Source organism: Mustelus asterias, chromosome 9, assembly GCF_964213995.1.
Source record: "Mustelus asterias chromosome 9, sMusAst1.hap1.1, whole genome shotgun sequence".
NCBI classification, from domain to species: Eukaryota; Metazoa; Chordata; class Chondrichthyes; order Carcharhiniformes; family Triakidae; genus Mustelus; species Mustelus asterias.
This window is the reverse complement of record NC_135809.1, coordinates 47,756,437-47,780,029: the sequence shown is the minus strand read 5'-3', so window position 1 is coordinate 47,780,029 and position 23,593 is coordinate 47,756,437. Positions and strand designations below refer to the sequence as shown.

The following is a 23,593-nucleotide window of genomic DNA, read 5'->3' as shown; positions in this document are numbered from 1 at the left end:
ATTATTCTATTAAATCTAAACTGCATTCCTTCCAAGACCAATATATTCTTCCTAAGATGCAGTGCACATAATATTCACAGTAGTCTAGGTGTGGTCCAACCAAGGTTTCTTATGGCTGTAGCTTGATTTCTAATCCCTTGTGTTCCCATCTTTAAGATATAAAGGCTGGCATTCCGTTGGCCCTTTTGATTATTTTCTTTAACAGTTCATGACATTTTAATGACCTGTGTACCTTCACCATCATATCTCTTAGTACTCGATTCTAACCTAGAGGTCCAATGTTGGGGCGGGATGGTGGGGTAGTTGTCACATCACTGAACTAGTAATCCAGAGGCCCAGCCTAATGCCTCTGGGGGAAATGAGTTTGAATCCCACCATGGCAGCTGGTGGAATTTAAATTAAATTAATAAATCTTGAATTATAAAAGCACATCTCAGTGATGGTGACCATATAACTATCATTGGTTGTCATAAAAACTCAACTGGTTGGTTACCTGGTCTGGCCTATATGTGACCGCAGACCCACAGCAAAATGGTTGACTCTTAATTGACTTCAATTCAAGAGCAATTAGGGATGGGATACTCGTGCTGGCCTTGCCAGCGACACCCACATCCCATTAAAGAATTTTTAAAAAGTGGATGACCTTACTCTTGCATATGTTGAAATCCAATTGCCACAGTTTTGCCAATTTACTTAATTTATTAATATATCTTTGTAACTTTATCCTTTCGCCTATACTGCTTAAAATACTGTCCATCTTTGTGTCATCAAACTTGAATATGTGGCTTTTAGTCCCACATTCTACATTGTTAATAAATCTATGTTGAGGTCCCAGTACAGAACCTTACAAGACACTGTTCATTACATCCAGCTATTGATAGTACCTGCCCTTTCTGTCTGTTCAATTTCTTAACCTGATTAATAGTCCAGAAATTATAAAAAGGTCCTGTTCTTAAGTTTAGCTCCTAGTGCGCGGTACTCTCCAAATAGGACATCATACCTATTTCTCCTTATGTTGTTGGATCCAACATGAACAACTATGATTGGGTCCCCTCCATCTCAAATATTCCTTCAAGCCAGTTCAAGGTGGCTCACATCCAGTTTGACAACATATCATGCAATGATCCTGCTTACACAGCACGCTATCTGCTTAACTAATGATTGAATTTTGGGATGTCAGAAATTCAAATTTCATAGGTTGAATTGCCAGTTTTTTCAGTCAAGCAACATATTTTAAAAATCTAAGATCTGATTATTAGATATTAAGATATATATGGGTTATAGACAAAGTAATATACATTGATTGCAAAGATTTGACTACCTTTGTGCTGGCTAATACAGGGAAGATTTAATACATCTATCGTTTAAATATATTTTGCATTACTAGCCAGATAATACATGGAAGTTAAACTCCAAACTGCATTTATAAAGTACAAAAGGATTATTTTATTAATATTTTTCTTTCCAGAGTTTCAATATTGTAATTGACATTTTTAATTCTGTAGTGTGAGCAGACAAATGCAGGGCTGATATTGGGCAGGTGTTCTTAAAGTCAGGATGTTGTAAAGCTTCTGCAGGGCTGGAAATTAATCTCCTTAACTCCAGAAATGTTGACAGATGTGTGTCAAACAAGGTGTAATTGGCACATCCCCAATAATAACAGCCAGTACTAATCAGCTAATAAACCTTGTATTTTAATTCTTCTGCAGTAGCCATTATGTAAAAACATCAGCTGTAACCAAATCACACATCACCTGGATTTTCTGTGAAAAGTCTGTCTAGAACTTACTATTCCTGTTGCACAAGTAGTGTTAAAATTGCATGCTGTTATTTGTAAAATTACATCAAATAAGTCATTAATAAACATCTGACATGAGATTTAGAATCAAAACTGAATTAAACAGACATATTTAAACATTAATAAAACGCCAGCTACGACAACCATGTAGTCAGAACATCAAAAAAGACTAGAAAAGACTCTGTAGTAAAATATAAAAATCTAGAATTATAAATAGAAATTTGGTCCATGGACAGGTTCATTGTTCTACTATTTACATTATGTATTAGAAGATTAATTTTCTTTCTTTAACAATATGACGTTATCCAGACTTAATCAACACTGATATTTATTTCTGTACATTCAGTAGCTTGCTTGGGCACTGCTGAATGTTGGTCTTTATAAGGTGTTGACATCATGGAAAACAGATAAGTCTTAGGCAGCAGCACTCTAGTAATCATTGATGTTGCGGTCAATATTCCTTTTCGGAAACTTCTTTAGAAGACACTGTCATGGATGCCCCCCTCCCTCCCCCAAACACCCCCCCAACTCGATACAGACTGGAAGCAGACCATGGGACTTGACACTGAACATGCTGAATATGCAACTACAGCGAACATCAGTCAGGCCAGCGTGATGCAAATGGGACATTCACACACTGCACAACAATTTCTGCTAACAATTTTTTTAAATATAAAGGCACCCACAGGTCAATGTCCATTGGTGACACAAAATGGATACCAGGATTTTGCAATGGATACCTGTATAATTAACAAGATCTTAAATAGGATTGCGTTCTTCTCCTGTGTTGTTGAAGATATTCCTTGCACTATTACACCAGAGACTCCATGCTCTCTGCTCCATTACAGTCATTGGCAGACATGGCCAAGCCATTGGTTTCCAATGTACTTGCAGGATTTTCATCTTCTCTTGTGCTGACCAGGCTGAGGACAGCTTTGTATAAAAACTGGTACTGATCCTGTGGAGAGAGAACAGGCTTCATTCTTTCTGTAACACTTTTGAGAATCATTGCAACTGGGTGAGAATTTCCCGAACACGAAGGTGGTCTTTTCCCTCTCCACTCCAAAACAATATCTTGAGGGTACAAGAGCAAGAAGATTATACCGAAGACGTTAGTTTGGCCTTAACTGCAGTATAGTATCCAGTTCTGGTGCCACACTTTTTATGAAGGATGTAAAGGCTTTGAAAAGAATGCAGAAAGGATTCAGGAGAATGGTTCCGGGATGAGGAACTTCAGTTATGAAGATAAATTGAAGAGGTTAAGATTGTTTCCCTTGGGAGAAAAGAAGGCCGAGAGGAAATTTGATGGAGGTATTCAAAATTATGAGAGATCTGGACAGAGTAGACAGGGAGAAACTGTGCCCCTTATGAAAGGATCGAGAAGGAGGGGGCACTGATTTAAAGTAATTGGTAAAAGAATCAAAAGCGACATGAGGAAACACTTTTTCACACAGTGAATAGTTAAGATTTCGGATGCATTGACTGACAGTATGATGAAGGCAGGTTCAGTTGAAGCATCCAAAATAGAATTCTGCTGTTATCTAAAAAGGAAGAGTGTGCAGGTTACAGGGAAAATGTGGGAGAATGCATTTGGTAAATTGTTCATTCGGAGAATCAATGAGGATGCAATGGGCCAAATGGCTTCCTCCTGCCCGTAACATTTCTGTGATTCTGTAAAAATGCAAAAGGGCTGCTCGCATATACCTTGTTACTTAATATTACTGGAGATATATTCAATGTTATCAAAAATTCCAATTCTATATTTCCCTCCTTTTTTGATTTCCCTACTAAGTGAAATATGGATATGGAATTGTTGCATAATGACCTACTGAACTGCTAGTAGGTCACCCATGGTGTTGCGCACAGAGAGCCTGGGCTCAGAGCAGAGTGCCACATTAGCTGCTACCCTGCAGCTTGTGGGAAATTAGGCAAATCAGAGCAAGTACACGAATTTTGATCACTTCATCTCCCACATATATATATAACAAAACATAGAAACTAGGAGCAGGATTAGGCCATTCGGCCCTGCTCCGCCATTCGATATGATCATGGCTGATCCTCTATCAAAACTCCTGCTTTCTCCTAATACCAGCAAGCACCGTCCTAACCCTAACATCCCCCCCCCCCCCAATCCCCCGTTTCCCGCCATGAGAGATTTGGTTCAAAGATGCAGCTCTTCCTACAAAAGCCCATCAATCAGAGTTCAGAATTCTTCTGTTCCAAGGTATGTCACTGTCACTGACACACACACACATCCATTGGAACATTCCCTAGTAGTGACCCCAAACAGAGTAACAGGTTACTTTTCACCTTCCATCAATCCCAGTCTTATTCTTAAATATATTCTGAAAATGTTTTGGCAAAAATAGGAATGAACCCTGCATTTACAGAACGGTGTTTAACGACTTACGATATCAGTGAAGACGCCAGGCCTCATTAAATTAATCATTTTAGCCACTTGATAAACATCCACCGAGTTTTCACTCTCCAGCTGATGCATCAGTTTAGTCAAAGCACAGAAGGTTCCAGCTGTTATTCCCCCATGTCTATTGAAGGAAATGAAACAGTTTTAGATTCACACACATATAAGCATTCAATAGTAAAATCCATTACATTCCAGTCCAATGCCAAATCTAAGTTCACAGTCAACCCAATGAACATTAAAACTTCATCTCAAATTGGAAATGTCCCAGAATCATGCAAGCATTGCCAACTTGGATGAAGGCTGTACTGAAGATTCTTGTCCTCCCCCCAACAAGGTGCATGGATACTAAGTTTAATCATACTGTCAGGAAGAGGATTAACAGGCTGGGCCCAAGGAAGAGGGTCTCTTAGTAGCAAGCACTCGACAGGATCTATTCAGATTCCTCCATATCAGGCATTGAATTCGGAACCAATGAAACACTAAAAACCTGGTGGAATACCCACACCCATTTTGGGGGCTTTTTAAAAAGCACCAACTGGATAAACTTGATAGCTTCCATTCCTGACAAGGTGTTTTCGTCAGGAGGTCTCTATTGTGCAAGTGGAGTAAATTGAGAGAGGTTACAATTAAAACCACATACTCATCATGGACAATTGTTGGCCCATCTCTTGTAGCAGCTTCTTCGCGTATCATGTTGAGGAGCTCAAAGGTTTTTCTGATAGGACCGTCTGGATTTGGCCACTTTGGAGACTGGTAATGCCTCACTTCAAGCACATAGTCATCCTGTAGTAGAGGCAAATATTAAAAAAATACATTATTCTCCATATAGCTCTGTTACTTAATGGCAGAAGGTATGCTTTGAAAAGAGTGAAATGAATTTTTTTTTTGCCGTACTAGTAAAAGCGTGGCCATCATAGGACACTCTACATCCTTGCCTATGAACAGTCAAAACAAATCTTCGTGATGCTGTCAGATTGAAAGGCTGAAGACTGGGACCTTTGACTTCTGGATTGTGAAATTGCATCTCATTAAGGAATATGTCTCAGGATATTTTTAAGCATAGTGATACATTGCGAACTTCACTGTAATTCCAATTAGAGGAAAGATATATGTTGATCTACCTTGGAAACAAGTTGCTACATTAATACATGCTCAGACAGATGCCTGTTGTTCGAATGAAGTATTTCAGTGATTAGGGCAATATTTCAAAAGGCGTTCTATCTGTAAATTGGGGTCGGCCACTTCTTGCCTTTTGCCTATCTCTGATTTCCACCACTCCACCATTTGCAGACCTGCCACCAACTACCTTGCATTCATTAAGCACTTTTAACATAACAAAGCGTTCAAGGTACTTCACATGAACAATAGCAACATCTCAACATTAAAGTCACATAAAGAGGTATTAAGACCGGTGATCCAAAGCCTGGTCAAAGATTTTAAGGAGTCATGTAAAGGAGAAGAGAAAGGTGCCGAGGTTTAGGGAGCCAATTGCAGAGCTTAGGGCCTAAGCATAGAAAATAGGAGCAGCAGTAGGCTATTCGGCCTATCAAGCCTGCTTTGCCATTCAACACGATCATGGCTGATCCTCAATCTCAACGCCATACTCCAGCACTCTCCGCATATTTCTTGACACCTTTAGATTCTAGAAATCTATCTATTTCCTTCTCAGTTGAAGGGATGGCCAACAAAGGTGGAGTGATGAACATTGGGGCAGTGCGGGAGACTATAATTGGATTATCTTTGACTCTTTTTCATATTACTTGCTCTTGGTCCAAACAAAATAATCTGATTGAAATTCAACTCCAATTTTAAACAGGAAATATACATCTTGCCATGTTTAAACTCCATGATTGTTCCTAGGTTACAAAAATATGAAGTAAATATAACTATGCAATCCAACATTCGGCATAAGATTAAGAGAAACAAAATGTCAGGTGATGTAGCTAAATCATGTTCTACAGATAATTTACACAGGTAAATAATGCACAGTAGCATAGTGGTTAGCACTGCTGCCTCACAGTGCCAGGGACCCCAGGTTCAATTTCAGACTTGGGTCACTGTCTGTCCAGAGTCTGTGGCAAACATCACAAGTGAAATTGTTCAACAGCATGCATCACACCACATAGTGACCAGGAGTGAGGTGGGAACCCTGGCTAGTCTTCCCCTTCGCTAAATCAGGGCCATTAATCATTCCCTTCGTTCCAACCAAACTTGAATTGGCAAATTCAGCTCAGACTGTGGAACAAATAGAGGGACTTTCCTCAGTCTGTAACGCTCAAAATATCTGTATTCTCATGATTGTCCACTATTCTGCTTCAGGGATACCATACAAAAGATGTCTTACATAGAATCCCTACAGTGCAGAAGGAGGCCATTCGGCCCATCGAGTCTGCACCGACCGCAATCATACCCAAGCCCTATTCCTGTAACCCCACATATTTACCCTGCTAATCCCCTGACACTAGGGTCAATTTAGCATGGCCAATCAACTAAACCTGCACATCTTTGGACTGTGGGAAGAAACAGGAGCACCCGCAGGAAACCCACGCAGACACAGGAAGAATGTGCAAACTCCACACAGACGGAGTCCCAAGCCAGGAATTGAACTTAGATCCCTGGTGCTGTGAGACAACAGTGCAAACCACTGTGCCACTGTGCCGCCCATTCATTACCCATTCACCCATTACTTAAATTGCTTTCAAAGAATAGTTGGAAGGAATAAAGTAATGGTGTAAAGAGTGGCCAAGGCAGAGACTGATATGCAGACGTCTCATTTTCTAATGTACAACATGATGCAGCCAATCAGTAGAACATGTTTGCTCTGTGCTTTTGACTATTGGGGGAAAGATCTACAGACAACAGAAACCAGCTCATAAACTAACCAGCAAGAGAAAAATGCTGAGACACTCAGCAGATCAGGTGGCATCACCAAGAAAGCACAAGCCAGCTGGTGTTTCAGAAGTAAACCCTTCCTGAAAAAAGGATGTGCAGCAGGACAGGGGAGGGGGCAGAACACATGGTACCTGTAAAATGTGCTTGTTGGAGATTAAGAAATGGTTAAGGAACAGATGGATGTGCACAGGGGACATACTGAGAGAAATAAAATACATCAGACAGGTTGTGGGAAGAGCTAATGTGGAGTAGCTAAACGTAATAAGAAGCATGAACTGGGAAAGTGCAGCAAGCTCCAGGAATTCAGTGGATGAAAAAACACAAGTCATTGGTAAAGGCGCTAACCACCCTGCCTGATTATTAACTTAACCAAAAGAGAAAGTGCTGGAAAATCTCAGCAGGTCTGGCAGCATCTGTAAGGAGAGAAAAGAGCTGACGTTTCGAGTCCAAATGACTCTTTGTCAGCTTTGACAAAGGATCGGCTGACTCGAAACATCAGCTCTTTTTTCTCTCCTTACAGATGCTGCCAGGCCTGCTGAGACTTTCCAGCATTTTCTCTTTTGGTTTCAGATTCCAGCATCAATGGTAATTTGCTTTTATTAACTTAAACAGATGTTTTCAAATTACAAAAAAACACAGTTATCATGCTCTGGTGCAGAATAAATGATTGTGTTTCAATCTAATCGTGATACTTATTATAAAGGTAGTACCTAATCAGTTGTGGCTTGGGTTCTGAGATGAACTACATTACACCAGCCACATCACTGAATCACTTCTCCCTCCCTGGCTGACTAATCTTTGGTATTTTACCTGTGTTGCTTCCAGAATGAAGTCTTGGATGATGAGCTGTTCCTCATTAGAAAGACAGAGATGGCTCTGGTTAATCAGGCTCACTGTAAATGCTTCACAATTCATTGGTTCTTCCTTCCTTGGCCAATACACAGATTCACTTTCAGCCTGCAAAAACAGCAGCAACACGGTGTTTATATCCAAATATCTCATTGCTGCTTACAGATGAAGATTAAGAATTTATACCATAACTAGCCTTCTGAACGGGTGGGACTTTATGGCCCCGCTCATCCTGAAAACGCAAAATCCAGCCAGACGTCAACAGACCTTCCCATTGTTCTTCCACTCACCTGCTCCGATTCCCGTGGCGGGCGGTGCAGTAAAATTCCAGCCATTCTCTCAGGAGCTCCTGGAGAACAGCCTGGAACTGAATTTTAAAAAAGGAGTAGAACTGAATCAATTCTTACCCTAACCTGCTGCTGATGATGATCTAGCACAGTGTTGTCCTATTCAAGCCAAGCATTAGTCAGTCTACTGACAAGCAACAGCTGCACTTATTTTTGCCATTCACATTCAGAAGGCAGAACTAACTTTAACTCTACGCTTCTTTCACAATTCCTAAACATCTAAATCTGATTATTAAAAAGAATTAAAGAAATGTACATTTCTTCATTGAAGTTGCGGATGTGGTTCCTATTTTCAAGAAGGGGAATAGGGATAGCCCAGGTAATTACCGACCGGTGAGTCTAACCTCAGTGGTTGGTAAACTGATGGAGAAGATCCTGAGGGACAGGATATATGAGCATTTAGAGAGGCTTAGTATGCTCAAGAATACTCTAGCATGGCTTTGTCAAGGGCAGATCGTGCCTTACAAGCCTGGTGGAGTTCTTCGAAAATGTGACTAAACACATTGACGAAGGGAAGGCAGTAGATGTGGTTTATATGGATTTTAGCAAGGCATTCGATAAGGTCCCCCATGCAATGCTTCTAGAAAAAGTGAGAGGGCATGGGATCCAAGGGGTTGCTGCCCTGTGGATCCAGAACTGGCTTGCCCAAAGGAGGCAGAGAGTGTGTATAGATGGGTCTTTTTCTAAATGGAGGTTGATCACCAGTGGTGTGCCCCAGGGATCTGTTCTGGGACCCTTGCTGTTTGTCATTTTCATAAATGACCTGGATGAGGAAGCGGAGGGATGGGTTGGTAAGTTTGCCGACGACACGAAGGTTGGTGGGGTTGTGGATAGTCTGGAGGGATGTCAGAAGTTACAGAGGGACATAGATAGGATGCAAGACTGGGCGGAGAAGTGGCAGATGGACTTCAACCCAGATAAATGTGTAGTGGTCCATTTTGGCAGGTCAAATGGGATGAAGGAGTACAATATAAAGGGAAAGACTCTTAGTACTGTAGAGGATCAGAAGGACCTTGGGGTCCGGGTCCATAGGACTCTGAAATCGTCCCTGCAGGTGGAGGAGGTGGTTAAGAAGGCGTATGGTGTGCTGGCCTTTATCAATCGAGGCATTGAGTTTAGGAGTCCGGGGATAATGATGCAGCTATATAAGACCCTCGTCAGACCCCACTTGGAGTACTGTGCTCAGTTCTGGTCGCCTCACTATAGGAAGGATGTGGAAAAGATTGAAAGGGTGCAGAGGAGATTTACAAGGATGTTGCCTGGATTGAGTGGCATGCCTTATGAGGATAGGCTGAGGAAGCTTGGTCTTTTCTCCTTGGAGAGACAAAGGATGAGAGGAGACTTAATTGAGGTGTATAAGATGTTGAGAGGCATAGATCGGGGGGACTCTCGGAGGCTTTTTCCCAGGGTGGAAATGTCTGCTACGAGAGGACACAGGTTTAAGGTGCTGGGGGGTAGGTACAGGGGAGATGTTAGGGGTAAGTTTTTCACACAGAGGGTGGTGGGCGAGTGGAATCAGCTGCCGTCAGTGGTGGTGGAGGCGAACTCAATAGGGTCTTTTAAGATTCTCCTGGATGAGTACATGGAGCTTAATAGGCTGGAGGGTAATAGGTAGGTCTAGAAGGTAGGGATGTGTTCGGCACAACTTGTGGGCCGAAGGGCCTGTTTTGTGCTGTCGTTTTTCTATGTTCCTCTATGTTTCTAAGTGTTTGGCTGTGGTTTGGTAGCACTCTCACCTCTGAATCAAAAAGGCTGTGGGTTCAAGTCCTGTTCCAGTGGGTTCAGCAGAGACTGAAGTCAAAGGAGCACTACACTGTTGGAGGTGCTATCTTTCAAATTAGATTTCTAACGGAGGTTCTGTCTGCTTTCTCAAGTGGATGCATAAAATCACTCACCATTATCACTGAGCCAGTATCACCACAACAGATTATATGGTCATTATCTCTTATATTCCTTGTCTCTTGCTGACCTCTGTTAAGGACTAGACCATAAATTCCAAGGTACATAGAACATAGAACAGTACAGCACAGAACAGGCCCTTTGACCCACGATGTTGTGCCGAGCTTTATCTGAAACCAAGATCAAGCTATCCCACTCCCTATCATCCTGGTGTGCTCCATGTGCCTATCCAATAATCGCTTAAATGTTCCTAAAGTGTCTGACTCCACTATCACTGCAGGCAGTCCATTCCACACCCCAACCACTCTCTGCGTAAAGAACCTACCTCTAATATCCTTCCTGTATCTCCCACCACGAACCCTATAGTTATGCCTCCTTGTAATAGCTCCATCCACCCGAGGAAATAGTCTTTGAACGTTCACTCTATCTATCTCCTTCATCATTTTATAAACCTCTATTAAGTCTCCCCTCAACCTCCTCCGCTCCAGAGAGGACAGCCCTAGCTCCCTCAACCTTTCCTCATAAGACCTACCCTCCAAACCAGGCAGCATCCTGGTAAATCTCCTCTGCACTCTTTCCAGTGCTTCCACATCCTTCTTATAGTGAGGTGACCAGAACTGCACACAATATTCCAAATGTGGTCTCACCAAGGTCCTGTACAGTTGCAGCATAACCCCACAGCTCTTAAACTCCAACCCCCTGTTAATAAAAGCTAACACACTATAGGCCTTCTTCACAGCTCTATCCACTTGAGTGGCAACCTTTAGAGATCTGTGGATATGAACCCCAAGATCTCTCTGTTCCTCCACAGTCTTCAGAACCCTACCTTTGACCCTGTAATTCACATTTAAATTAGTCCTACCAAAATGAATCACCTCACATTTATCAGGGTTAAACTCCATTTGCCATTTTTCAGCCCAGCTTTGCATCCTATACATTATGAAGTTAGCCTAGAACCTAACTTTTACATTTGATTTTGGCATTATGGTGAGCATAAGGTGGTTCACTCCAGGTATGATTCAAATGACCCACTAGGAAGCTTTTATCAAAAACAAACTTTATTTAAGTTAGAATATACAAAAAGAATTAGCATAACTTTTACCAATTAAAATACTTAAACATGACAAAGAACAATTTTAAAATTTTAAAACAATATCTCTATTGTTCCAATTCAGCAGTATCCCCACATTTACATAAATCCCTTCTTTAGAACCAGTCAGGACAGAAAACAAATATGCTTACATGGCTACTCTGACTTTTTAACACCTCTGGAGAGTGATCTAGACAGATAATTTTCTTCTAATTCTCATGCAGCAACTTCCAGAGAAAACTCCGCCCCCAAAGAGCTGAATCTCAGAGAAAGAGATTTATTTCTGAGCAGATTCCAGAGTCCAGACCTCAGTGAGAGCAAGAGATGCAGGGAAAGTGACCTCTCTCTAAAGATCCCAAAAGCAGACTGCCTTGAGTTCTCTGTGAAAGTCTAGCTCCACCCAATCATATGACCTTACTTGTCAATCAATATAATCATGCCTGACTCTGCAATATCCCAGAGGAAAATGCAAAATAACAGAATGCTGCATTAGATTAAAACAAACATTATATCAATTAAGATCAATTATGCTGCTGCAGTAACTATATGCTGCTGCTGGATCCAAACAAAATGTCTATGAGTGCATAGAACAGATCCTGTACAAGAAAGCTGACTAAAATACATTTCTTAAAGGCACAGTATCATCACACTTCAGCAGAAGAATTACCAACATACTGAGAACATCTTTGTTTCCACAATTCTTCTGTCAAAGGTCCAACGGGTAAGCAGGATTTTTTGTGGTGAATATAGTACACAGCAATGGCACTAATCAGAAGCTGGCCAGAAAAACTTCCTCCAGTTTTCCCAATAAAATTCCGAAGACTAAATCCTATCTCCTGTCATTGCACAATATGTCATTTAGGGAACATAAATGAAGGTGCTACTGAGGCAAAGTTTAATCATGAGACAAAAATATTATTCCCACATGTGTAGGTTGGATTGTGATATATTTATGACTTGGTTCACCATGTTTATCCAGCTGAATTTGCCCCCTTCTCCAACCAGCGCACCTAAACCTAGTTTTTTTTGTGTGTTAATGATTTTTCCATTGCATTATAATCGTTGTATCTGGTGAAAACATTTATGAGCTGGCACTCAAAATTAAAATAAGCCAATATAAAATGAGCTGAGAATGAAATATGACTCCGTACCATCCCTTGGTTGTCTGGCAGCATAACAATAATTTGAGCGTTGTAGTCCCATATCATTTTCCAGAAGTCCTTTGTGGTATGTGGCAGTGGATGTTGGGTAATAATGAACTCATTACTTTGATGGAATCCCTGGAATTAAATGCAAAGCAAGATACAAATGCACAAAAATGAGTTCCAGAATACAAATCCATCAGGTTATATTCACATCACCTGTCAGTGCATTCAAAATGACAGAAACAGAACGAAAGGAGATAAATAAGACCCAGTGCTGGTACAGTGGGGACCTCCAACCAGCTGGCAGTTATGCATTTAGGCAGGGTATGTGTTGGGAGTACAATGTTTGGCGCTTGAACTGTAGTGGAGCTTTCCACACTTCAGTGCAGCACCGAGGGAGTGCTGCACTGCTGGAAGTGCCATGTTTCAGATGAGACCTTACACTGAAATCCCATCTGCCCTCACAGCTGGATTCAAAAGAGCAGGGGAATACTCCCCCTTGTCCTGGTCAATATTTATCCCTCAATCAACATCACTCGGACAAATTGTTTGGTTATTATCTGTGGTGATTGTCCCTTTAAGGATTAATCTGCAGAGTAAGGGTCACATAATCTGGGGAACCAATCAGGAAGCAGAGTGGGGGAAATCACCCTGGTAACCGTAGGTTTCTGTACTCAAAGTCAACTCGGAAGCTGATTGCAGCCACGAGGCTGCAAGCCGCTGCATAGTTTTAACCTGTAAATAAATGAGCTGAGTGTTCCCTAAACTGATGAATGAGCATCTTTACATTATTTCATTACTATTTGTGTGAGCTTGCCGTATGCACAGTGAGGCATGATTTTCCTGGCCTGCTGTGCTGCCTGAGTACCAGAGCAGGGTGGGAAATTTAAGTGGGAGGCCAAAAACAGGAATCACAACCGGCCAGTCTTTCCTGGCCATTTTTTTGGACGGAATCAGCCATGTTCTGGGAAACAGGGTGATTACAATATGGGAATCAGCATTTCCATCTATTTAGCGAGCCCAGGATGCAATCGCCTGGGCTCGCTAAAGTTTCTGACCCTGCCAGTGGAGGTCCACACCAGTGGGAATCACGTACAGTCTCCAGCAGTGGGGCAGAGGGCTTGTCACCTGATCTCCCAGTATACTGGGAGATCGGGGCAATCTGACTGGCCGCCTCAGCACCCTGCTGCCGGCCTCTTGGGCGGAATTAGGCCCTGGCACCGGTATAAATCCTCTCATGGACTCCGTGATGCAGAGTGCCGGAAATTAGCTCACCTAAAACACAGGCAGGAAAACTTTCTGTTTTCCACCGGTTAGGCAGTTAGTTTTTTTGGGGGAAATTATGCACCAAATGTCTTAGAATAGCGATTGACACAATTGCTTTGGGACCTTCTGAGGTCAGATGTGAGTTTTCATTCATTTCATGCGAATCTGACACTAAGGACCCGATTTTACCATCAAGTTGCACCCGTTTTTGGGCGTGAAAATTCCCGGCTTGGGTCACTGTCCATGTGGAGTCTGAATTTCTCCCGTTTCTGTGTGGGTTTCCTCTGGTTTCCTCCCATAGTCCAAAAGACGTGCTGGTTAGGTGTATTGGCCATGCTAACTGCTCCCTCAGTGTACCCGAACAGGCGCCAGAGTGTAGCGACTAGGGGATTTTCACAGTAACTTCATTGCAGTGTTAATATAGGGCTACTTGTGACACTAATGAGTAAATTTTAAACTTAAATCTTGAAGACTAATAATTGCTGCTTCCTGGTTGCATTCCTTTAGGAGTAGTAGGATTAAAAGGATGATTCACCCAAAGTTTTAAGCATTTTATGAATGATTCACATTCCTGCCAAATGGTAAGGAGGTCATCCATTGCTATGTATTTACTCCCAGTATCTGGTACAAACCTGTACAATCTATAAATCAGCACAGACTACTTTCAAGATGCTTACCGAAATGTAAGAGGCGTTGATGTAATCAGAGCCCTCTGCAGTTGATGTTGAGAGTCCAACTCTTGATCTCTCCACTAGAATATAAAAAAAGCTGTTTACTTCCACTTGTAGGTTATAGTGATAATTGGCAATGAGACAGACTGGCTCCTATGTAAAGGTTCAGGATTTCAGAATGTTCATGGGAAAGGAGATGCCAACAATGCAGCATTATGGTACTGTACACGGGCACACTTGGGAAATCTCCTGATTCTCTATACAGCCAGTTAGCGTCAGAGTGGTCTGGTTACACAGCGGAAGAAACCATGATAATAGATCTTTAAATTTATAATTCCTGATACAATCGAGAAGAGAATCATGGATTAATCAATCCAGATGTTTTTCTCTGGGAATGTAGAATCATAGAATCTACCTTGCCGAAGGAGGCTATTTGGCCCATCAAGCCTGCACCGGCAACAATCTCACCCAGATCCTATTCCCGTAACCCCACATATTTACCTTCCTAATCCCCCTGATGCTCAGAGGCAATTTAGCATGGCCAATCAACATAACCCGCACATCTTTGGACTGTGGGAGGAAACAGGAGCACCTGGAGGAAACCCACGCAGACACGGGGAGGATGTACAAACTCCACAGAGAGGCCGGAATTGAACCCGGGTCCCTGGCGCTGTGAAGTAGCTGTCTAACCACTGAGCCACCATACCGCCCCTGTACATGCCTGACTTGAAACCCTCACTTTGTCATCTAAAAGAGCATCAACCAGAGCTCTTACTTAGATTAGACAATAACCTTAACTTGTTAACCTATGTTGTTCTCTTCTGTCAGTGGTTGGAACAATTGAATAAACATCCTTTCTGCTGCCAGTTTTTCATGCTACTGCAATTGGATTGAAGTTGCAAAATTCAAACTCTTCTACCAACCTCAATAAAAATGGTGCAATGCTGATTTAGCAATTGGATGGATATTAAAATATTTGAATCTTATTTGCTCATAGGTAACTTTAAAAAACAATTTAGGAACCCAAGGAAAGAGTTCCTTCTTGGCCATTCAAAACAGGCTCAGTGAGTTTCATCTCAACTAGCACACTTCACATCAACTGATACTGTAACTGAGCTAGCAATCCACAACCATTGAGCGATAACCCAAAAAATGCAATTTCAAATCCCGTCATGACAATTTGTAAATCTGAGTGCAGCTTTAAGTAAGTCTGATGATTAAAAAGCTGGTACTATTAAAAATGATCATGAAGCTGTGAAATTGTCAGAGAAACTCAACTGGTCTATGGAAAAGGAAACATGATGCATTCATCATGTCTGTCCTATACGTGGCTCCACACTAACACAATTGACTCAACCAGCCTCTGAAGGGGTCTAGTAATGGTGTACAGCTGTATCAAATATGTGGTAACGTGGCCGAGCGATCTAAGGCACTGGATTTAGGCTCCAGTTGCTATGGAGGCATGGGTTCAAATCCCACCGCTGCCAAAATTGCTATGGGCAGCACAGTGGTTAGCACTGCTGCCTCACAGTGGTTAGCACTGATGCCTCACAGTGCCAGGGACCAGGGTTCAATTCCTGGCTTAGGTCACTGTCTGTGTGGAGTCTGCACCTTCTCCCCGTGTCTGCGTGAGTTTCCTCCAGGTGCTTTGGTTTCCTCCCACAGTCCAAAAGACGTGCTAGTTAGATGCACTGGCCATGCTAAATTCTCCCTCAGTGTACCCGAACAGAAGCTGGAGTGTGGCGACTGGGGGATTTTCACAATAACTTCATTGCAGTGTTAATGTAAGCCTACTTGTAACACTAATAAATAAATAAATTAAATAAAATAAATAAGGTGTGACTCAAGAAGGCAGCCCACTATCACTTTCTTGGGTCAACGAGGGATGGGTAATAAATGCCCACAACAAACCTCAACACAAGCATGAAATAAACAGAGATTTACATACTTCCACAGAACCAGCACATTCTGTATTCCTTAACATGTGGATATATAAGCACAGAGCAATTGGACTTAAATAAAGCCAACCACTGTTCCAGCCAAAGGAAAGTCTTTGAAGGAAAGAAGGGAAGAGTTGTCAGCTAACTGAACCCAGGTCAGTCTCCAGTGGCTAATTGGGTTAATGCATGGCAAAGGAGTTTGCGTTTAGATGTTTTACACTGTGACAAGCTGGCCCCCATATCAGAATTGCAAAATGCTTAGTTTTTGAATTGCTTGAATGCAGGTACCTTCTGTGTTAAATCATAAACCCACAGCTAACAGTATTAAGTTTGAAAAAGCAGTTAAGTGCATTGCATAGTGAAACTGCAATGATGGGGAAGGTGTATTCAAAGTCAGTGAATGGATAGATAGACTTGAATTGGTACAAAACTGCAGGCGAACAAAGCATCATAACATAATATGCCTGGTTACTTTTGCAGGTGATACCTAACATCCTGAAGTCCTCCTTTCAGATTCACATATAAACCTGGGGTCCAACCTGTACTAGCACATTAGGGCAAAAAGTGGGGAAACATTCAATATCCTCAGCGCGACACCATTTTGTGGCATGACACTGACAAACCTTCTTTAATATTCTGAATAAAGAAATACTTAAATAAGCATTCTTATTAATAATAGAATGGCATTCAAAAACGTGACCTCCCAACCTACCGGGAATGATGGAAGAATTTCTGTTCTTGTCTCTGTTACACTGCTTTAGTGCTGCAGAATAATCACACTGCTTGGCATGAGGCTGGCTTACCAACTGTTGAGAGAAATGAAGAAAAGTCTAGAGTTGATATCCTCAATGTGAATATAAAATGGATTTGAATTTGAACTTCATTCTGTTTAAACAGTAATCTCTGATCCTGGTTACTGAATTCTTGTTCCTAGTTTTCAGCTCCCTGACTATCGAACCTTTGGCAACATCAAACTTTATTCTGGAAATTCAGATGGTTTTTTGGTTTTCAAATTTTCTGCCTTCTTAAGGTGTTAATGCACACTAGGATATAACCCATGTATGGACATGCAACAACTTCCTTCCACCATGATAAACAGGCACTTCAACTGTGTCCATCACACCTCCCACACACACTTCCAACTTCACCCCTTCTTTTTCCCAGAGCCATGAGCCAAGGCCAACTGAACCCCATCTTCCAGCCATCACATTCAACCAATCACCCTCTTGACATTTCCTTTACCTGTTTCATAAAATTGCCAAGAGAGAAATCTTCTCGTCTTCATTCCATTCAGCATTCCAAAGAGACTTTCATCCACCCCTCCATCACCACCTCCCTCCCATCACTTCCTACTCCCTTTCCCCTGGCACCTTCTTACCCCCACAACTCGTGCACCCTTTCCCCTGGTACCTTCCCACTCCTACAGCTCTTGCTCCCTTTACCCTGGCACCTTCCCAAACAAGTGCAGCGGATGTAATACATGCTCAACGAACTCCCCCATCAGTACACGGCCAACAGGGTGGTCTTCGCCCTTTGTGTTCCGCTTTCTTCCATCACACTCCCAGGTACTATGCTTTGCCAAATTTTCCATACATCCTACCAATCTCAGCTATTCCACTATAACCATTTACATCACCTCAGGGTTCTGGATACCCTTGTTATTTGTCTAATTATTGCATCCTTTTGTTACACCATCTTCCCTTGTCATTAACCCATCTCCAGTCCATCCTGTTTTTTACTCTTTGCCCCATTTCTCCTGGCTCTGTTCTTGTTCAGCTGTAGCACCTTTCACTCTGGGGTAAAGGTCACCATTCTAGTCTAAAACCTTAACTCAGGCTCTATCTTTGCAGATGCCATCCAACCTGGTGATTCTTTTCAGCATTTTTTGTTTTTAATTTCAGATTTTCAGCCTTTTTTTTGCTCATGGAACATCGATTTGTTTTAAATTTGCTTTAGTCTACTACAAAAGTGGTTCATTATTCTAGGCTTGCATTCAATTTATGCATGGGATCCAAAAGTTAGGATTTAGAACCGTTTCTGTCGCAGACCTGTTCAGAAGGCTGCAGGAAATCCATAACAGAATACTGCACTGCGATTTACATTGCAAAACTGATCTTTCTAACTGGCAAGGACTCTCTTGTCCAGGTGTTGTGGGCCAGATGATGTGATGGTTGACTCACTTGGGGTCAGGGAAATCATCAAACAAATTTACTGCTGACACTAACTAGCAACAACGTCAAGAAAATAAAGAAGAAAGATTTGTCTTTACATAGAGCTTTTCATGACCGCCTGATGTCTCAATGTGTTTTACAGTCAATTAAGTACTTTTGAAGTGTAGTCACTGTTGCAGAGTAGGGAACATGGCAGCCAATATGTGCTCAGGAAGCTCCCACAATGAGAAATATGGTAATGACCAGATCATCTGTTTTTGCAATATTGACTGAGGTATAAATGTTAGCTGGGACACCAGGGATAACTCCCCTGCTCCTCTTCAAAATAGTGACATGGGATCTTTTACATCCATCCATGCAGGCAGTTGAGGCCTCACTCAGTTTAACATCACATCCAAAAGAAAGCACCTCTGACAGTTCAGCACCCCTCAGTACAGCACTGGAGTATCAGTAGTGATTTTTTAAAAACTCATGCTCCGTACGTTAACTTAACTCAGAACCTTGAGACACAGAGACAGGAGTGCAACCAACTGAGCCATGGCTGACAGTCAGAAAAGTAATCAGTTGGGCCTTGAGCTCAGGGGGCAACAGGATAAAGTGAACATAGTGGCAGGTAACTCAGACAATATCAGAATTCTGTTCTTACTGCAGTGCACACTTAAGTTGCTCAATACTTGAAAAATGACATTCCAGAGCTTCACCTTGAATTGTTTCTCTAGATTCATCTTCCCCGAGGGCCCAGGTGTCAGAAGAGCATTGACATAGGCATATAAATGACTGGCAGGAACCTCTGTATCCTTATTAAAGATGGCCTCCACCAGGACATCATGAATGAAGATGTACTGCTCCTATTGAGAAGACATATTAGACACGAAATTGTGTAATTGATTTTAGTGAATAGGCTACAATATGACCAACATGTTAACATCGCTGACTTAGACAGTCTGGCAACTAACAAGCATTAGCACCATAATTACAGATCCATGGATTACACGCATTCCATTTATATGAAGAAAATCTATGATTGTTACAAATGTTGAAGGCAGAACTTAATTCACAACCAATAGGTTGTTAACAATAGATAAAATGAATATGCATGTTTTATGCTCTAAACTGCATCAGAAGTTTATGCTAACTTATTTTCATACTAAAAGCTGTCGCCCCACCCCACAGTGAGCTGAATTTTCCAGCCCACTCCACCCAGTATTATTCCGCCTTCACTCCAGCCTCCAAGTTTGTCCTTATCCTGAACCAAATTTCCATATGATCTAACGCGTTAAGTTGTGCTCCCCTGGTGCTGACCAGTGTACTTCCATTCTCTGGTACACTTGAACTAGTTTGTTTCATTGCAAAAACTAATTTGTGAGGCAGAGCTTGCAATTTCTGCTCACAGTATCATGGATTTAATTGGTTTTAAAACTGCTTTGATGTAAAACACTCAGCCTCTCTCTCTTTTTGCTATTTAGTGGAGCCACAAAAATAGAATTTGAAAGAAAATGTGCCTTCTCATAGCCACTGTGCGCAGTGGCACAGTGGTCAGCACTGTTGCCTCACGACACCAGGGAACCTGGTTCAATTCCAGCATTGGGTGTGGAGTTCTCCCCATGTCTGCATGGGTTTCCTCCAGGTGCTCCAGTTTCCTCCCCTAGTCCAAAAATGTGCAGGTTAGGTGGATTAATCATCCTAAATTGCCCCTTAGTGTCCCAAGATGTGTAAATTAAGGGGATTAGTGGAGTAAGTGCATGCGGTTACGATGATAGGTCGGGGGGTGGGTGTGAGTAAAGATGCTCTGTCAGGGAGTCGGTGCACACTCAATGGGCCAAATGGTCTCCTTCTGCACAACAGGGATTCTATTCTATTCTAATAAGCGAGGTATAACAAGTAATAGATATGTTTTTAATTTAATCTTTAGAATAAATGTAGTCATACTTTCAGTTTAGTTTCACACCAGGTTCAGATAAGTTTGGCCAAATTTTATCCTTTAATTTCCATATTCTTTTCCAGGATTTTACTATGTTCAGCAAAACCTAATGGTTTATATTCAACATTTGCTGCAAAAGGTACGGACTTCAACCAAGAAATTTGGTTTTGTTACCTCAGTTCAGTGTTAGCATTTAAGATTTAGATCCAATTTCAATTGAGTTGAGTCTGCAGCTTATATTCTTTCTCATTTTAGTCAACAGTTTGTATTCTGGTATTGTAGTGGCACAAGTCAATGACCAAAACTTTTTGAATTGTCACTTCTTTTCTCCAGTCTGACACAATGCATTCTAATCTTAACTCACAATTCCTTCTTGCGTTTCAAATAAAAGTAACATTTCTTCAATTATAATGATGCTTTTTCCTTTTTTCCAAACTTCAAAAGAAAACATTTCCTCATGAAAGGAGGGCAAATTGTTGCATTGCGAACCAAAAATCCTTGCTTCCAATTATTTATTCCGACAAAGAAAATAAGGCATCAGCAAGAACTTTCCTCCCTGCACCCCTTGCAGTTTTTCTTACCTCTGTTTGCACTAAATAGTTCCTTTGTGTTCTGATGTGTTTGAGAAATCCCAGCACATTGACTGTGCCTTTGTGCTTGATTTGTTGCAGCATACTGTCTATTACGATGTACGTGCCTGTTCTTCCAACGCCAGCACTGCAAGAGAGACGATGTGGAATATTACAAAACAAATCAAATCGGAAAACTGTTCAATCCTTCACCATGACTGTATCTATCTGTACAGGTGCCTGCAGTAGCAAAGATACATAGCATATTTTGTTTTTACAATTAGAATTCCCAAATCCAACTGTCAGGTCTCAATCAAAAAATGTAGCTGTATAGTGTCGACTTGAGGCTTTTCTGTTACAAAAACCTCAGAATATTTTTAAGGATAAAATGTCAGAATGAAAGGAAAAAATGGTACTAATTGGCCTGGATTTTGCAGTCAAGTAAAATCACTATATTTGTTGTTAACCTTAAAGAAAGCTGCCCACAAAGACCCAGCACTCTCTCTGACATGGATTTCACCTTTCCCCAATGATAATTTAATTATAGTACCACTAGACCCCTATTAATAAAGCCCAGAATACCATATGCTTTATTAACTGCTCTCTCCACCTGTCCTGCCACCTTCAATGATCAATGTACATATACACTCAGGTTCCTCTGCTTTGTACCCTTTTAAAAATTTAACCTCTTTTTCTATATTGTCTGTCCAAGGTCTTCCTGCACACTCCTCCACATTGGACTTTATTGGCCACCTATCTGCCTATTCCACCAATTTGTCTCTGCCCTTTTGGAATTCTACACTGTAAGAAGTCTCATAATTCCACAAACCGCGAGTTCTGCACTGACAGTTTACAACAGTTTCACATTTTATGTCATTGCAAACTTTGAAATTGTCTCCTGCACACCAGGATATATATTGGGAAAAGCAAAGGTCCCAATACAACCCCTGGGGAACACCATTGCAAACCTTCCTCCAGCCCGAAAAATATCCATTCACCATTACACTCTGCTTGATATTATTCAGCCAATTTTAGCCATGTTGTTACTGTCCCCTTTATTCCATGAGCTATAATGTTTCTCACAAGCGTGGTGCGTGGCACTAAATTGAGTGCCTTCTGAAAGTCCATGTACACCACATCAACAGCATTATCCTCACCAACCCTTTCTGTTTTCTCTTCAAAAACTCCAGCAAGTTAGTTAAACACAATTTCCCTTTCAGAAATCCATGCTAGCTCTTCCAAATCAACCAATATGTTTCCTGTGAATAATTGTTTCTAGACCACTGATGTTAAATTGACTGGCCTGTGATTGTTGGGGTTTTCCTTACAACATTTTTTGAACAAGGGCGTAACATTTACAATTCTCTAGTCCTCCGGTATCTTCCCCGATGAGTTGCATTCAAGGATTATGGCCAGTGCCCCTTCAATTTCTAGTCTCATTTCCTTCAATATCTTTGGATGCATTTCATTTGGTCCCGATACCTTGTCAACTTTCAGTACCAATAGTCTACTCAACACTTCCTCCTTATCAATTCTGAACCATTCTGATGATGGAGACCCACCATAAGTTTAAAGGGAGTGCATTGGAATGGTCTGAATCCTAAACTGAGATTGCCTGGGGCTTTGTAAAGGGTGGAGACCATGCCCGTCCCTTATATAACATCTGCCTTCTTCTCAAATGATGACCCTTTGCCAGTAGACCACAAGAAAAGTGTTGCACTTCCCAATCCCACAGCAGTCCACCTTTGTCACCCTTATGAGCAAGATTTCCTATTATGTTGATCTAGACCTCAACCTGTGACAAAGAGTGCTGAACTCATTGCAGCTATGATGGGGATACTTGATAGCAAACACAGAGTGAGAAGCCTTGCTCACCAGTGCAGCATTCAGCCTGGCACCAGCTCAAAGCCAGAAACACCATCACATTGCTCCAAATTAAAAATGTTTCCACTGTGAATAATTTCATGTACCTGCAATGAACTACAACAGGTCCCATAAGATTGGTCTTAGCAGCTGTTGAGTGTCGTATAAATGTTAACACAGGAAGAGCATACTCTGGAACACCCATATCAGGCCATTGAGTGTAATGATATTGGGTCACTGAATGATCATTCTGTCTTCCTTTCTGTGATCCCTGTGGTGTGTAACAAAACATACTTTAGATAGCAGTCCCATTTATCTTTTAAAAATAAAATATACAAAATCGGTGCAAGCATTCATATCTTCATTCTTAGCATATAGGAACATGTAGAAAGCATGTGACAATATAAAAATGATACATTTTAATGGTTCTCCTCCTTCCTCCCATCAGACAAAAATTCTCTCCTTTGCAGGTGCTGACTCTTGTTGGGGGTTCTCACCTACAAGTTTTATTCTTAGATACCTCACCAATCTGAGAGCTTTGTAGAACATTGCTTGAGGCTGAGTCTCATCCCTCCCCCTACACATGCCCTTTCCATTGACTTTTTCGTCCTCCCTGTCAGCTTGGCATCTGAGGCCAGTTACGATGGACCAATACTCCAACTTGGACTGGTCAATTCAGGACAAAGAGGGGGCCAAATATCTGGGCCTTCATATCCAGAGAGCACTCTGGCAGCAAATTTATTTAAC

The 23,593-nt window shown here is 41.6% G+C and overlaps 1 protein-coding gene across 1 annotated transcript in view; it reads right to left on the bottom strand.

The window, feature by feature from the left end:
- Window positions 1-2,609: 2,609 nt before the first annotated feature.
- Window positions 2,610-23,593, bottom strand: part of LOC144499116 (receptor-type tyrosine-protein phosphatase zeta-like) — a 256,241-nt gene continuing 235,257 nt past the window's right edge. The window contains exons 22-31 of the mRNA XM_078221193.1: window positions 22,954-23,117; window positions 20,996-21,131; window positions 19,195-19,341; window positions 17,035-17,128; window positions 14,389-14,462; window positions 12,452-12,580; window positions 7,926-8,072; window positions 4,864-5,006; window positions 4,209-4,344; window positions 2,610-2,756 (exon numbers count right to left, since the gene is read on the bottom strand). Coding sequence (XP_078077319.1) covers window positions 2,610-2,756; window positions 4,209-4,344; window positions 4,864-5,006; window positions 7,926-8,072; window positions 12,452-12,580; window positions 14,389-14,462; window positions 17,035-17,128; window positions 19,195-19,341; window positions 20,996-21,131; window positions 22,954-23,117 — 1,317 coding nt within the window. The remainder of the gene's footprint in view (window positions 2,757-4,208; window positions 4,345-4,863; window positions 5,007-7,925; window positions 8,073-12,451; window positions 12,581-14,388; window positions 14,463-17,034; window positions 17,129-19,194; window positions 19,342-20,995; window positions 21,132-22,953; window positions 23,118-23,593) is intronic.